This window comes from Synchiropus splendidus, chromosome 6, assembly GCF_027744825.2.
Source record: "Synchiropus splendidus isolate RoL2022-P1 chromosome 6, RoL_Sspl_1.0, whole genome shotgun sequence".
Classification (NCBI taxonomy): domain Eukaryota; kingdom Metazoa; phylum Chordata; class Actinopteri; order Syngnathiformes; family Callionymidae; genus Synchiropus; species Synchiropus splendidus.
The window spans coordinates 26635026-26649393 of NC_071339.1; the positions used below are offsets into that span (position 1 = coordinate 26635026).

Below are 14368 nucleotides of genomic sequence, written 5' to 3' on the forward strand. Positions count from 1 at the left end.
GTTTTTAAATCAAAACTGAAATACCTTCATTATACAATAAATCTTTTTAAAACGGTGCCACAGCGATTTGTTGTGTGATCATGACCAAAACAGTTCACGGTGACCCACGTATTTTGGCTGACCAATGTCTTTTCACCACTACACACCAATAATTGATTCGGGCTAGTCAGCTGGACACTTCACAGCGTCACACACTTGTCCTGTCGTCACCTTCACGCCCGCCGTCAGAGCAACACGCTGACTTTTCTGTCGTGGTGTTGACCTGAGCTGCAGCGAGGATGGACAAATGTCAGAGAACATCCCTGCTGGCTGAGCGGAATTTGTTAGATTTAACACACCTGTCACGCTTAACTGAGGAGGAGACGGAACAAATACAGCCATGTCAGCCGGGACATTGGAAGGGCATCAGCCAGAATGATTCAGATAAAGAAGTGGAGGCGTTTTTTAATTTGATTAAACACAAGTTTTGCAAGATATAACCATGAACATACCACACCATAGTATCACGCTTGAACCACCATGAATGTTCCAAAGTTAACTGACCCTTCCTGAAAATTTGGACAGAAGCATAAGCCATTTGCAGCATTTATCACAAAGAAAGTCACTTGGCTAGATTGCAGACTGTCTGAGAGTTGGCAGCTTTGTGTTCTTAGCTAGGGGTTTGGGAATCCCTCTATCCTCTTCAGACACGAGCTTTTCTTGAGTTTTGCTTTTTTGCAGTATGTGATACGAATTATTAAAAGGAGTAATAACTGAACTTTGCCGGGTAAGGAAAGCTGTGTTTACAAAGACAAACATCCTTGTTTGTTGACAATGCTGTTATTAATAATAATGCTACTCTTACTAAAATATTTCCCTGTCATTTGAAGCTGGGTGACTTTTTTGTGCATGTAGTACGTTCACTCGATTTATTCTCATAATGTGAATAGAATTTCATTCCTGTTCTGTTTCCCCTCGGTGTTTGTATGTGCTCATGTTCCTTCTGTCTTTTTTCTCAGTGAAATGGCTGTAATGTTGTTATGTCACTAAAAGATGATGCGGCCAGTGTCCCTAAATGTGGCTAATAGAGCAACATTTAAAAAATTGAAAATAAAGAAAATAGCATGCTGATGGAAGGCAAAACTCTAATCTCCATGCATGTGGACTGGGGGAAGGTAGTTATTTTATTACTTCAATGGAGGAGTAAAGTTGTAGTAGATCACACAGAGTGGAAACACGTATGAGCTCTGGCATGACAGCTATTGATGCAAACTCATTTTACACAGTGGCCACTGGTGGGCGACCCTGAGTGATGATGAACACATCTAATACTTACTTAGTATTCAGTGTTTATACTCTTCAAAAAGTCACATGGTCTGCTTGTACATCTCTATCGAGCACAGTGAGTTGGGAGAAAATTCCGTCTATTTCTAACTGTTAAAGTTTTCCAGCCAACGTGAGCAACCACGGCGTGTGACTGATTGCCTTGGCAAACTTGACAGTTAATGCCACCTGATGCCAAAAGCAGTTGCGATGTCGCACCATGCGGTGACCTATAGTTTTATGTATATTGATGTCGCATTTGAAGACACCAAAGCATGTGAGGCGGTGCTCTCTTTCCAGGTGAAGAGACATGTGCGCTGTGTTTAGGTTTTAAAGTTACAGACGACTCAAGTCTCAGAAAGATGCTTCATTTTGAAACTTTGACGAAAGTACTTTTGCTGGCTGATTCCCTGTATGAACATCATTTCAACTGCAACTACACTAAAACTGTGGTGGCTCGGCAGAAAAAAAATCGAACTCAGTCTTATTAGAAGTGGTTCAGCTTAGTGGTTTCGCCTGTTTGGTGTGATTCACCTGCATAATTACATTCATTGTAATTCTCCTCCAGCAAAATCAGCACCCTGATGGCCTTCATTGGCCCGCGGCCTGCAGGTTTTACAGAATTACGATTCCCAAGACAATGGGAAATGCCTCATCGGCTAAGGGTGAAATAGCATCCATGTTTTCCACCTGACAGAAAATTCAAGGTCCAATTGTGTCTCTTTCCTCCCAGGAACCACCTGCACACTCAGGGTTCATCTGCTGTACGTTTCATTGTTCAGCAACCACAGTAAAAGCCACATTTCTGTCTGCGTGTGTTAGAGAGTAATCCTATTACGCAGAGACAGACCCTGAACTGGGAATCCTCTGACTTCCAAGTGAAGTAAATGGACTCATTTCACAGCTGTGACACACAAAACAAATGTGATGCGTTTTAATTCCCAGTAGCCGTTTCATGCATGTGTGGCCCCGTCCAGGTCTGAGTTCTTTTTGCGAACACGACCTTTGTTATGATGAGGTCTAGAGGCGAGCGTTCACTCGTGTGTTCCAGTCTTTTGCGGAGAGGGTCGGCGTTAGGACCCGGGGGAAGTCACATACCAGACATGGTAAAGATGATGGAAATTACAGTGGCTTAGACAGGATGTAGATCACATGGAATTTTTATTAGTTCTTCTTTTTTCATAAATAAAACGCTCTACTGACGATAACACGTGAGCTCATACTAAGAGATGTTAACTGCACGACCCCGCACTGATCCATTTGATGTCATAATTAATCGTGAATCCTAAGGAAAAGTCTTTTGACTAAAACAATGTTGACTGAAGTTATGTTATATTGCGTATTTTGCATTTTTGCTTAAGATAGGACCTCATTCCTCTTAACAAACGCTTGATATGGTGAAATATCTGTCTATTTCACCCATTTTGATTGCTCTTATTTTGAAATGCACCACCGGAACTTCTGCTAGTATCACTACTCATATCTTACTTTCCGGTCGCCGGTGAGGTGCGCGTTGTTCAGCTCTGCTCCACAACTCCCCGTCTGTCAGTCGGTGACCGACTGAGCGCTACCTCTGTGTCACATACACACACATACACGAATACACGTACACGCCGGCAGATTGGTAGTTGCACGCGTGCACTGGCGCACAAACACGCACGCTCGGACCTCGCTGCAGGAGGAGAAGAAGAGACGCTTCTTTTTATCCGCCTCCAACTTCTGGCTGAGCTTTTCTTCCTGTCTTTCCGCCTCTTCAACTCCAATGCGAGGATTTTACCACACTTTTCGTCGTTTATGTCACTTTTTGCTCAAATCTGAGGAGAAGCAGCTCCAGGACCGGAGGGGAGCATGTCAAGTAGTCCGCGCAACTGAGCCAAAACTAGCGGAACAAGATGGATAAACGGAGTTATACTCGCGTTTTGCCTGCTGTTCTTATCCACTTAGTACTTTTGGGATTTACAAGAGGACAATTCTTTCCAGGTAAATCACAATTTTAACCTTTTTTCCAGACTTCTCCCGTCGGAGCGGTGACATTCTATCGTGCGTAATAGCACCTTTTCAGAGCGAGTTTCCGCTTATATTTGACTTCCGTTTGCATTTAAATAATAGAATGTATGATACTGTCTATTTGTTATTTTTAAATGCGACCTTGGTCCTAAATGTCCATAGTTAGCCCGCGTTGTGCCGCGCGCAACCACGAGCTCCAACGATTTCTTCTCCTGGTTTCGTCCGTAAACGTCAACTGCTGTGATATAAGGGAGTTACTTAAGGCTCTTTTGTGTAACTTTGTTACCATGGAGCTTTTATTTTTTCCCGTTAACTTGCCCGGCACGTTGTTTTCTGCCGCCAGTGGCTGTGCGCAACGCAGCGCAGCGGAGCGCCTGTGAAATCGCCTGGTTCACTTGTCTCAAATGAAAATAGCGTGCCAGGTACATGAACTATACCATCGAGGTACATATCAGTATATTCATGCAGGGCTATTCTTTAATTACAGGTGTTTGGGCGTGTGGACATTTAGGCTAAAATACAATGGCGATTTCGCGCATAAGGTAGTTTGGCATTGGATGCGAACGTAATGCATCATGACTAAATTTGCAATAAAGCAGTAACATGAGCCAGTAAAACCTAAAACCGCTAAAACTGGGAGTCAAAACGATTCATATTTTTATGTCAATTCGCTGCAAATTCTATTCAAATTCAAATTCAACGCGTTGAACTCAAATCTAGATCAACGTCCATCACTTGAATGACCTTCCGACTGCTTTATGATTAGGAAAAGCATCACAAAAGTTGAATTAAGATTACAATTTATTGCAATACAAGTTTTGTGCTCCGTTGTCATTCAAAGCCGTCATGCTATTTCGTCCTGCCGCGGTAATGACTATATGGTAAGTTTTTCAAATGTTTTCTCAGATTCAAATACACACAACATTAAGAGCGTCCACACACGATACTCAGTGTTTGCTTGTCTTTGAACGCTCTGTTTGGTATTCATGACTCGTCAGGTCGCAAAAAGAAGCTACTTTTGAAGGGAAGACCGGCTCTGGCTGCGAGTCCCATCTCCTGCTCTTTTCTGTCTTTGCGTAATGGTCTAGATATATGTCACTTGATGTTAGACTTCGAGGGTCATGTATTTCCTGTTGGCGTTGTGATCTGAAGGGACCGAAAAACGCTGTTGTTTGAGTTAAATACAGAAGTTGATTCCTAGTCACTGTACTCTAACCTGCTATGTGGTTCTGGAACAATTTAAGATATTCGTGTGGCCCGATATGATGCATGCTTTGGAATTTCGGATTGTCCCGATTTTTTAGTGATTTCAAAGCGGACTGAAGAGACTGTACGGGCAGCGTTTGTCCCAGCTGCGCTACTGTTTATAATCGTAGGGGGGCAGTATTGGCCCGTAAGAAAGGCTGCGCCCCTATAGACACACATACACACAGACCTGTAGTCTCCGACTCATTTTGACTCTAAAAACATACGTTCGTAAGTATAAATCATGCGATCAAAATGTGGAAAATTATTTCTGGGGCTGATTGTACCTTCCGCACAACAGCAATGACCTGTCCCTCTAAATGTAAGTACTTCAAGTCAAGTTTTCAGCTGGTTTAAATAATTAGTCCCACTGTAAACCTGAAGTCAAGAAAGGTGATAGGAGTGTTATGATGAAGTTCATTTTTCTTTTGTGGCTTGCCTTCGAACTGATTTCTGAGAACAAAACCGCATTACTCCATTTCAGGTTCTTCCAGTTTGCCTTCTTTGGCCCTGGGTGACTTTTTTAAAATCTCTTTTGTGGCTCTTTAGATCTCTAAACTCATCGAGAGACTGCTTGACTGTAAACGGCTTCTCCACTGCTGAACACTGGTGTTAGTCCTGACACTCACTGAACAATGCTTTTGGACATCACCTGCTCTCAACAACTTCTGGTTATTCAGCCTTGTTGTATCTGTTACTGTAATCTTTCTGCTTTTGATCTTGGTGGTGCATGATTCACTCAGAATCAATGAGTGAGCTTGGATGAAAATTTGTTGTTCCCGTTTAACACTAAGAGAAGAAGACATAAGAACATAAGAAGTCCTATAAGGCTCTGCAACAGTTGCAGTCTGAGAAGCCAAAAGGTTTGCTAAAAGTTTCTCATGAAGCAGTTGCAGAATATTTGACATCATTTTGGTTGTCTTCTGTCCAGGTCTCTTTTTGGATCAAGTGAGCGATCTATTGCCCTTGACACAGTCTGAAGTAATAACGCACATGATCATGACTTAGAACTCATATTGCCATCCCCAAATTTTCCACATGCATAATCCCTCGCTTGTTCTCGCTTTCCTAATGTTGCAATAATGCGAATGAAACAGCTAATTAGCGCGGCCAACTTAATCATCTGGATGTGAAATAATACAAATGAGTAGTTGGCTGCTTCTGTCCTCCATCATCATCATCTCGGAGCTCATTTGTAGGCTCCTTAATTCTCAAACCACATTACTCTTTTTTTTTTGGGAGCTCCCAGTGAGTCAGAGCTGTGGGTGACTAAATGTAACAGAACATATCTGAGGATACTCATATGTGTGCTCTAAGTAAGCCAGTGAGAGGAAACGCCTACGTCAGCAATCAAACCAATAACCACCCACAGTATTCACACTTGAAATTGTTCTGCCGTTCTCAATTCCACTGATGTCGTCAGACAAGTCTCTGATATATGAACAGAAGGTGGAAAGTGACATTAGCTTGGGATTTTGTTCATGAGTTTGGGAATTATCTTACCAGGAGAAAGATATTCAGTTTTGATGGTGTTGTCATTCCGTGTTCTCTTGCCATTCTTCCCAAGGGCACGGCTCACTGGTTGGATGCACGACTTTAGTTTGAAAGAGGGAAGTCTTGGCCTCCATTTGAAATGTGGCCGAGGTCGGAGAGCTTGTCCACCCATTTTACAATCGTAATGCTAAAGACTCCAGAATGTTGGCAAATTTGACGCCCACCACGTGACAAGTTGACGGTCGACTGTTTGGTGGTGTCATCTGTGTTAGAGGTGAATACGCAGGAAAAAAATTGCGATCTTAGCACTTACAGCCCAAAAAGTCCATGCCACAGTCCAAGACATGCAACACGGAACGCTGTCTTCTGCCACATTAGACAAACATTAGACTCAAAAGTCCACCAACATAAATGTTTACGCCACGGGATTAAGGACTGTTTGAAAAGTCAGGTAATGAAACACAGAAGCAGGTATCAAAATAGGTCAATTTCAGAAGAGATATTCCTATAGCTAACAGGGTCATCCACAGCAGTTTAGCCATGTAGTGGCCCCCAACTATGTGATTTTCGATCAAATGTGGTGGGAATTCAACTCCTACGCTGGGAGTTCCATGGAACATCAGTGGTGTTGCTCATAACAATACATTTATATTGTAGGTACAGCAAGGATCTAGAGGGTGAAGAGAACAATTATCACCTGGACTGGACTTCAAATGGAAGACAACAAAAACTCCCTTATGGGCCTTCTGAATGACTTTGAGTTGCCTACAGTATATGTTTATCTTTTTGATGAAGATTGTACTGTATCGTGCATTAACCTTCTTTGTTCATCAGTGACTTTTCTGTTTTTACGGGGCGAAAATTAGGTTCTTAGTTGAACAGAGAAACTGATGTAATCTTTTTATGTCATTATACAACTGTCCTCTGCCCTCTTGTTGTTTGGGGTTCAGAATCGTATCAGACATTCTCATCACTTATTTTAGGGTGGCACTATACATTTAGCTTTTGGCTCTTTTTGTCTTTTGGATTTAAGTGAACTGATGCTTTGCTAATGTTTCATGGTCAGGGCTTTAGCGGCAGATCGATGTTAAACGAAGCAGAGGTGTTGCTTGTGTGTCTGTGTGTAGCTCCTGATCTACGACTTTGAGCTTCAGAGACCGCTAATTGTTGAGCAATCTGGTCGGATGTGGAGGTGACACCACGGGTGTCGAGGTGTGTGTTTTCAAGAAAACCAATTTACAATTTGTATGCCAGTTAATGAGATTTCTTTGGCGGGAAGGACACTGGCAGGGTGGGGTGCTAGGAAGGGGTGTAGCGTTAAATGTGTATGCAGCAAGTGTATCAACGTCTCCGGCTCTCCTTGACTCACGTTCTTGATTTGTTGACGCATGTGAGGGACACAGGGAAGAGTGAGCCATGGTGAGGTTTGATCAGATCAACAGCAACTCAATTACTCAGCCCTTTGTAGGATTAATATACATGTTTGTCTTCATACGTGCGAGAGATAAAGCCACTGAGGAGTCTAACTGTGAGACAAAGGGACGGACACCCACCACCACCTTGAGTTTGAAGAATGTAATTACTTTGACAGTGTAATTACCAGCAGCTCTTGCACACTGACTTACACTATTTGATTAACCAACACCTTCAAATAACAATGGAGGCTTGACACAAAAATGTGCTTTGCAGATTTTTACTAAGGATGGACTTTATAGGCTTGCAATTTACATAAAACCCCTAAATGAAGATTGATACAAGGAGCGGCATGTTTTGCAATAGATTTCAGCTTGAATCCGTCTTTTTCTGCCACTTTTACATATATGTGGGATCTGAATAAGCCCCTCCTTTTAGGGTGTTTTGACTAATAACTGACTTGTATCATTTACTTCAACTGGTAGAAAACGTGTTGTTATAAAATAATGTTAAACCTTTTCATTGGTCATTAATCTGCCTCCAACTCATGAACTGAAATGTTGCCATTGAGCTAGAGAAAGATGATTGTTGGCAGTGTTTCACAAGTATTTTGATTGATTTTTGATTGAACTTCTTTCCCAGAGAGAACTGCAGCATGATCACCATCTACCTTCTTTCTTTCTTACTATCCGACCTTTGGACAAACACCTCCTGTCCCACTAATACTACTATAGAGATGAAGTAAATGAAGGACAATATTATGAAGGGAAATGAGCAACTTCATGCTGGTTTGCACTAGGGATGGGCAATAACTTATCGTACACAATGTACCGCCAAACACAATCTCGCACACGTGAACATGATGAGACCATGACGGCGATGAAAAACAACCATTTCAGGAGAGAGAATTGTGAAAAGGGTTTTCATCTCAATGACAGTTTGTATAATGATTTGAGAATAGAATATGACTAAATGATCATTTATTCTCATGATTTATAATATTTCCTCAATAGCATCTAGGAAATGTGTCCAGACTGGTCCATAGTTCAAGTCAACTGTTACGAGACATGAGATACAGCAGACAGACGGCTCAATTTAACCCATATATAAAACGGGCAGAGCAGTCTGTCAGACACGAGTGGCTTCTACCCAAGACCTGAAACATTGAATTTCTCGTCTCTACACTTAGTTAACTATTATATTTAGACATAAACAAATAATGATGTTGGAGACAAACTCAACTAATAAGTTTCATCACAACACAGTTTCAAGAGAGAATGTAGCATGTCCAACACATGGAATAGAATGAAAATGTATTGTATCATTATGTATGGTTATCGCCGGAATGACATTTATCGTGATTATTTATTGTGACTTTTTTTTTTGTCATCCCAAGTTTGCACTCTCTGAGTACTTTTGTTACTTATATTTTGAACCTCTTTTTTTCCAAGCAAATCTGTAGTGTTCTATGGCATGTGCTGTACACACCTGTCAGCTGGAGAGACAAGTCTGCGTGGTGCTTAAGCTGTGTGACAGACAGGAGTGTTTTGTTCTCTGTTAACTGTGCTGTTGAGTCATCTGTTAATATGTTTGATTCAACTTTGCTCCCCTTGGTTTCCTGGGCGAAAGAGGAGACATAACAAAATCAATTTTCTATTTTATCCAGTGAAATTCATCACAAGAATATTGCTGTATTGATACTTAATAAAGTTATCTGGGATTGTTTTTGATGTTGAGCTATCTTGTGTATTTTGTGAAACTGCGTTTAACTCCATAAACAAGGCGACTCTGAATTCTATTGTATTGAGTGTTAAGGGACAATACTGCACACTGTTTCACTCTACTTTGTCTCTTGCCCTGACCATCATAAAATGATGTAGCTAGTCTTTTCCTCATGCCATAAGATAAATAGTCAAACCCCATAACTCATGTTATGTTTACCTTGTCCTTGTGGGACAGTATCACGGCTCATCATAGTTCAAGAGTACACTAGACCTTCTTTAAGAGTTAAAGCTTTCTCTAATATTCCAATCTGATTCACGTCAAAATAATTTGTGGCTATCAGTTTAACTTCACCGGCAGTGAAAAGTGATGGCGCTTAACTAGAGTGAGGGAGGACGTGTTTAATGTGGAGAAACCAAAGACGAGGATGGGTGAGATGAAATAGTGGTCGGAAGAATAAACAGGAAATATTTAAAAGTATGGCAGCAGCTGATGAACTGATTGAATTAGCTGAAGGAGAGGAGGAGAGGCAGGCTGTGAAAAATAGAGGACAGATGAGTCAAAGCAGGTGGTCTCAGATAAAGGACAAACAGAAGAAGAGAAGAGAAGGTCACCGGAACAAAGAAGGACCTTGTAGGCAGAAATGTCTCTTCGTAAGGGAAAGACGAGAACATGGAAGGGTGAGACTGAATTTAAGAGGCGAAGGAGACAAGAGGAGGTGGAAGACAAATAGATAAAGCACTTCAACTTTCGGTGTTGGTGGGAGAGGAGGAAAAATGACAACGGGTCAAGAACAGAAAAAAAAACAAAAAACGATTGGCAGTAAATTGATTACGTCTGTGTGTTATCGACTGTCTGAGTGGCTGTAATTGTTTCCTCTGCTGTGCGTGTGTTAAAGCGAGCGAGAGAGCACTTTATGACGGGTTGTCTGTCACCTCGTGCCCTGATCTGTTTAGTATTCTGTCCGTTCTACACACACACCATCCCAGTGTGTGTCTGCCTAATCCCCAGCACTTATTCTGTTGGCTTGACTAACTGACAGACTAATAGCAGGGGCAGGCGGAAGGGGTGTGAGTGTGTGTGTTCTTGTACATTTATCTTTGTGAGGACCAGCATGAGTTTTTAATCAACAGAGTTAGGACATTTGGACAGGTCCTCACTTTGTTAAGCCTCATTTTGAGGGTTAAAACTACGAAATAGCTGGGTTATTATAAGTGGGGTTTAGTTTGGTTAAGAGTAAAGGTTAAGTTTAGCCATTTGTTTTTCGGTGGTTTAGTTTAGGGCAGTGTTTCTCAATTATTTTCTGTTGCGCCCCCCCCACGAAGAAGTAAACATTTTGCACCCCCCAATTCTCTGCCGCCTCTGTAAATAGTATCATTGGTCTATAAAATTATTATAAGTACATGTCTGCTTTACACAGTAACCTTGTTAACATGAAAGAAAAGAAAAAAGAAAGTAATATAGAGCAACTTACAATAAAGAATAAGTTTATTAACATTGTTTTTGTCAGTAACAGAAAACACTTAAGTGCATGAGATTGCCTGAAATAAAAAAAAAATCATGAGTGGATATACAATTACATTTTATTCTAAAAAAAATGTATGTTGCGAGGTCACATGCGCCCCTGGCATCACTCCATGGGGAATTATGTCAACCACTGTCCTCACTAAGACAGGAAGACAAACGCGTTTGCGTTGTATTGCTATATTTGTGGGGACCTTTTGCTTTTGTGGGAACCTTTTCCTAGACCCCACAAGTTTAAGCTTCAATTTGAGGAATAAAACTTGACAATTCCTGGGTCATTGTGATTGAGTCCTGGCTATGGTTAGCCATTTGTTTTTTGGATGGCTAGTATTGGAAGAGGCTGGGAAAGCATTACCTCAGTGGCTGGTCCCCACCAAGATAGAGATCCACACGTGTATGTTGGTACACAATAGCATACATCTCAGTAGACTCAACACATTTGAGGGATGAAAAACAATATATGGATTGATCATGATTAGAATTGTAATGGAATTACCTTCTTAATTAAAATTCACAAACATATTTCTTGTTTAAAAAAAAAGGCAACTTTGCATGTTATATTATATTGTAGAATTATTATTATACATTCAAAATTGTTTCAGTTTTGAAAGAATTGATACTGTTTTGCCAAAGGGCACCCTCTAGTGGCTGCTTATGTCACCACCGATATAAAACACTATCATAACTACTCTACTCATTGGCCACACGCCATTGGCCTAGTGGTTAGCACTTTTGCCTTGTAGCAAGAAGGCTGCAGGGTCAGGCTGGTGGCCTTTCTGCATGGAGTTTGCATGTTCTTCCCGTGTGCGTGTGGCTTTTCTCCAAGAACCCCTGTTTCTTCCAACGATCCAAAAACATGCTAATTTGGGGTTCAGTTTTATTGAGCACTCTAAATTGTAGGTGTGCGCGAATGGTTGTTTGTCTGTATGATGATGAACTGGCGAACTGTCCAGAGTGTCCCCCGCCTATCGCCTGTTGCTGCTGATAGTAGCATGTCTCCCCCTTCGACCCTACTCTGGAGGACAACGCGAAATAGAAGATTACTTAATTTCCTTTTAAAAAAGGAAATGAATAAATAAATATAACAATTATTATTATTAAAAATAATGGTAATATATAATATAATATATGAGTGACGTTGCTTGGGCAATATAATAATAATAATCATAATAATGGTCTGTCATATCATTACTCGCAGATTTGCTTGGATATCTTCACGAGAAAGACAAAGCAGGAGATCTAGTCCAAGCGCAATGAAGCATCCATCTCCGTCTGACCCTGAGACTGAAGTGAACACACTCAGCAGGATAAAAACAAAAAGCATTTTCCACCTCATTTATGGTGGATTGCTTTCAATGATGCGCCAGTGCCTGGGATTTTATCCTGTGTTTTCATGGCTGCTGTTTTTGTGTGTGAGGAGTAGGTGAGGAAATTGACAGCCTTCAATTGAGTGGCCACCATTACTTAATGGAGCTATGCAATCTTATGTAGATGGTGAGATGTGACGCTGAGTGCAGGTGTCATCGGCGACAAAAAAAAAAACATTTTTTCCTTCCCTCTGATTTTTCTTTTTCTAAACATGACCTGTCATGTCTGTCTGAAAGAACTTCCACTTAAGTGCAATGAAGCTGTCGGTCTGTTCACAGATTACATGTGAATGCAGTTAAACTCATGCAAAACCTCTCCTCTCCATCAGATGTGCATTTTTGGCTTCTCCTCGCTCCACAAATGTTGTTTCAAGCTGTCACACTGATGGTCTCGACACTGAGCGGTTCACTCTGCCTTCTGAAGGGAAAAAAACTTGTTTCATGACAGTAACTTTGATCGCCAGCCACCACCCTTCTGACAAATAGCTTTTTCAATCAAGCCAACACAAAAGCGGAATTGTAGTTTATTTCATAGACGGAAACACTCGACTGAAAAAATGTCACTGCTGCTGGTGCGATCGCTCATGTCTGCGGACTCTGGACTGTCAAATTAATTCCTGGATAATAATGATCTAAATAGGGGGGAGGTTGAGAATTAATCAGCGCTTTCAGCGGTGACATTCAATCTTTTGTCCTCAGAGGGCAAAGTAGGAACGTTAGCACGGAAATGTCACAGTAATGTTCTTTCAATGCAGAGTCCCTTCTAAAAAGTTATTAGATAATCTCCTTGGAGGCCAAATGACGGACGGATGAAAATTTCCAATTGTGCAGGCCTCTTATCATCAGTCAAACCACGACTGACCGTGAACATGTGAACGCTTCCAAAACTGGAGTAAAATATCAAATAAATCTAATAAATAACACTACTGACCCTAATATTGAGCTCATCTCAAACACTCACCTGAAATGAGTTGGTGGGTTGGACTTTTTAGGGTATTAAGTTTATCTATGTGGGAATGGCAAGGCTACTTTGGTGCTGCACCTACTGATGCTAGCGTTGAGACTGACTGAAGGGTGTCACGCATGATTGTGAACTGACATCAGTCGAAACCACTGAATCTTGCATAACATTATTCAACTATTACTAAAGGACCAATGTAACAGTGTGCACAACTTTGGCTGTTGTGTAAATTGCAACGGTTGTCAAAAAAAACAAAAAACAAAGCAAAACAAAACAAAGAAAAAACTAAATTAAAATCTACATGAACTAATGAATATAAGTGAATAATCATGTAATATGTTAATATGGGTGATCTTTACATGTATATATTCATATACTGTGACACTGTGCCATAGTGATATGAAAATTAAGTTAATTATGTTTTGAGACAAATAATGAAGAAACAGTTCCCTTCTACCCACTATTTGTTGTAGGGATGAGACAATGCTTTTGTGATAAATGCCCCATCTTGCATGTGACCGTGTGGAAAGGATGAAATGAGTGTGTCACCCTCTGAATGCATGAGACCCCTGCTGGAGTGATTAGGATGTTGGCGATGTAAGCATTCAAAAGAAGCGAAACGTCCTCTCTTCTAATTAAAATAACTGCTGATTAATGCAAGAGGTCCTAATGAAGCTTAACACGGTTTCTTAGTAATTAATTCCTATTTAATAGGAGACGTTGGGCGAGGTAGGCGGCGTCTGCTTAGTCGGCTGAACCAACAAGCTTCAGGGTGGGAAGAGCATAAGTACAGGATGGATCGCAGAACGTAACCGAGTTAATGAGATAAATAAGCATGTGTGAATAGGAAGAGACTGTTAACAGAGTTATGGAGGAAAAGACTGAGTGGAGGTATGAAGTATTTTAGCATGAGCCTGTTTGTGTGGGAAAATGGATACACAGATGCGGAAGGTCACTCTCAACCCTCTGGAATGAAAGGAATTTCATGGCGATGTGAGCGTTCATTTTTTATTTTCTACAGCTTCTATTGAGCAGATGCAATCAAGATCATCATCATGCTTGATTCAGTAATATTATAAATGCATTGCCTGTATTCATGACTGGTTAAGACTTTATATTGTGGTACATCACTGAACAACGTGATAAAAAAAAATCCCATTTCATTGTAGTCTTGTATGGTTTCCTCTCCAAACTTGGTGACATGTGAACCTGCTCATCTCATAATTGCCCTGTCAGAGTTTGTCTGGAGCCAATATGCCGCATTTATGTAAATGAAAAAAGCCATTACCGGGGGCTGACAGAAGGGCCAGACCCGCTGTCTGAAGAGAAGCCA

At 41.0% G+C, this 14368-nt stretch overlaps 1 protein-coding gene across 15 annotated transcripts in view; it reads left to right on the forward strand.

Annotated features, from left to right (window-relative positions):
• Positions 1-2851: 2851 nt before the first annotated feature.
• Positions 2852-14368, forward strand: part of LOC128760226 (receptor-type tyrosine-protein phosphatase T-like) — a 204070-nt gene continuing 192553 nt past the window's right edge. For all 15 annotated transcript variants that reach the window (XM_053867382.1, XM_053867385.1, XM_053867383.1 and 12 more), the window contains exon 1: positions 2852-3282. In XM_053867382.1, coding sequence (XP_053723357.1) covers positions 3195-3282 — 88 coding nt within the window. In that variant the 5' untranslated portion in view covers positions 2852-3194. The remainder of the gene's footprint in view (positions 3283-14368) is intronic.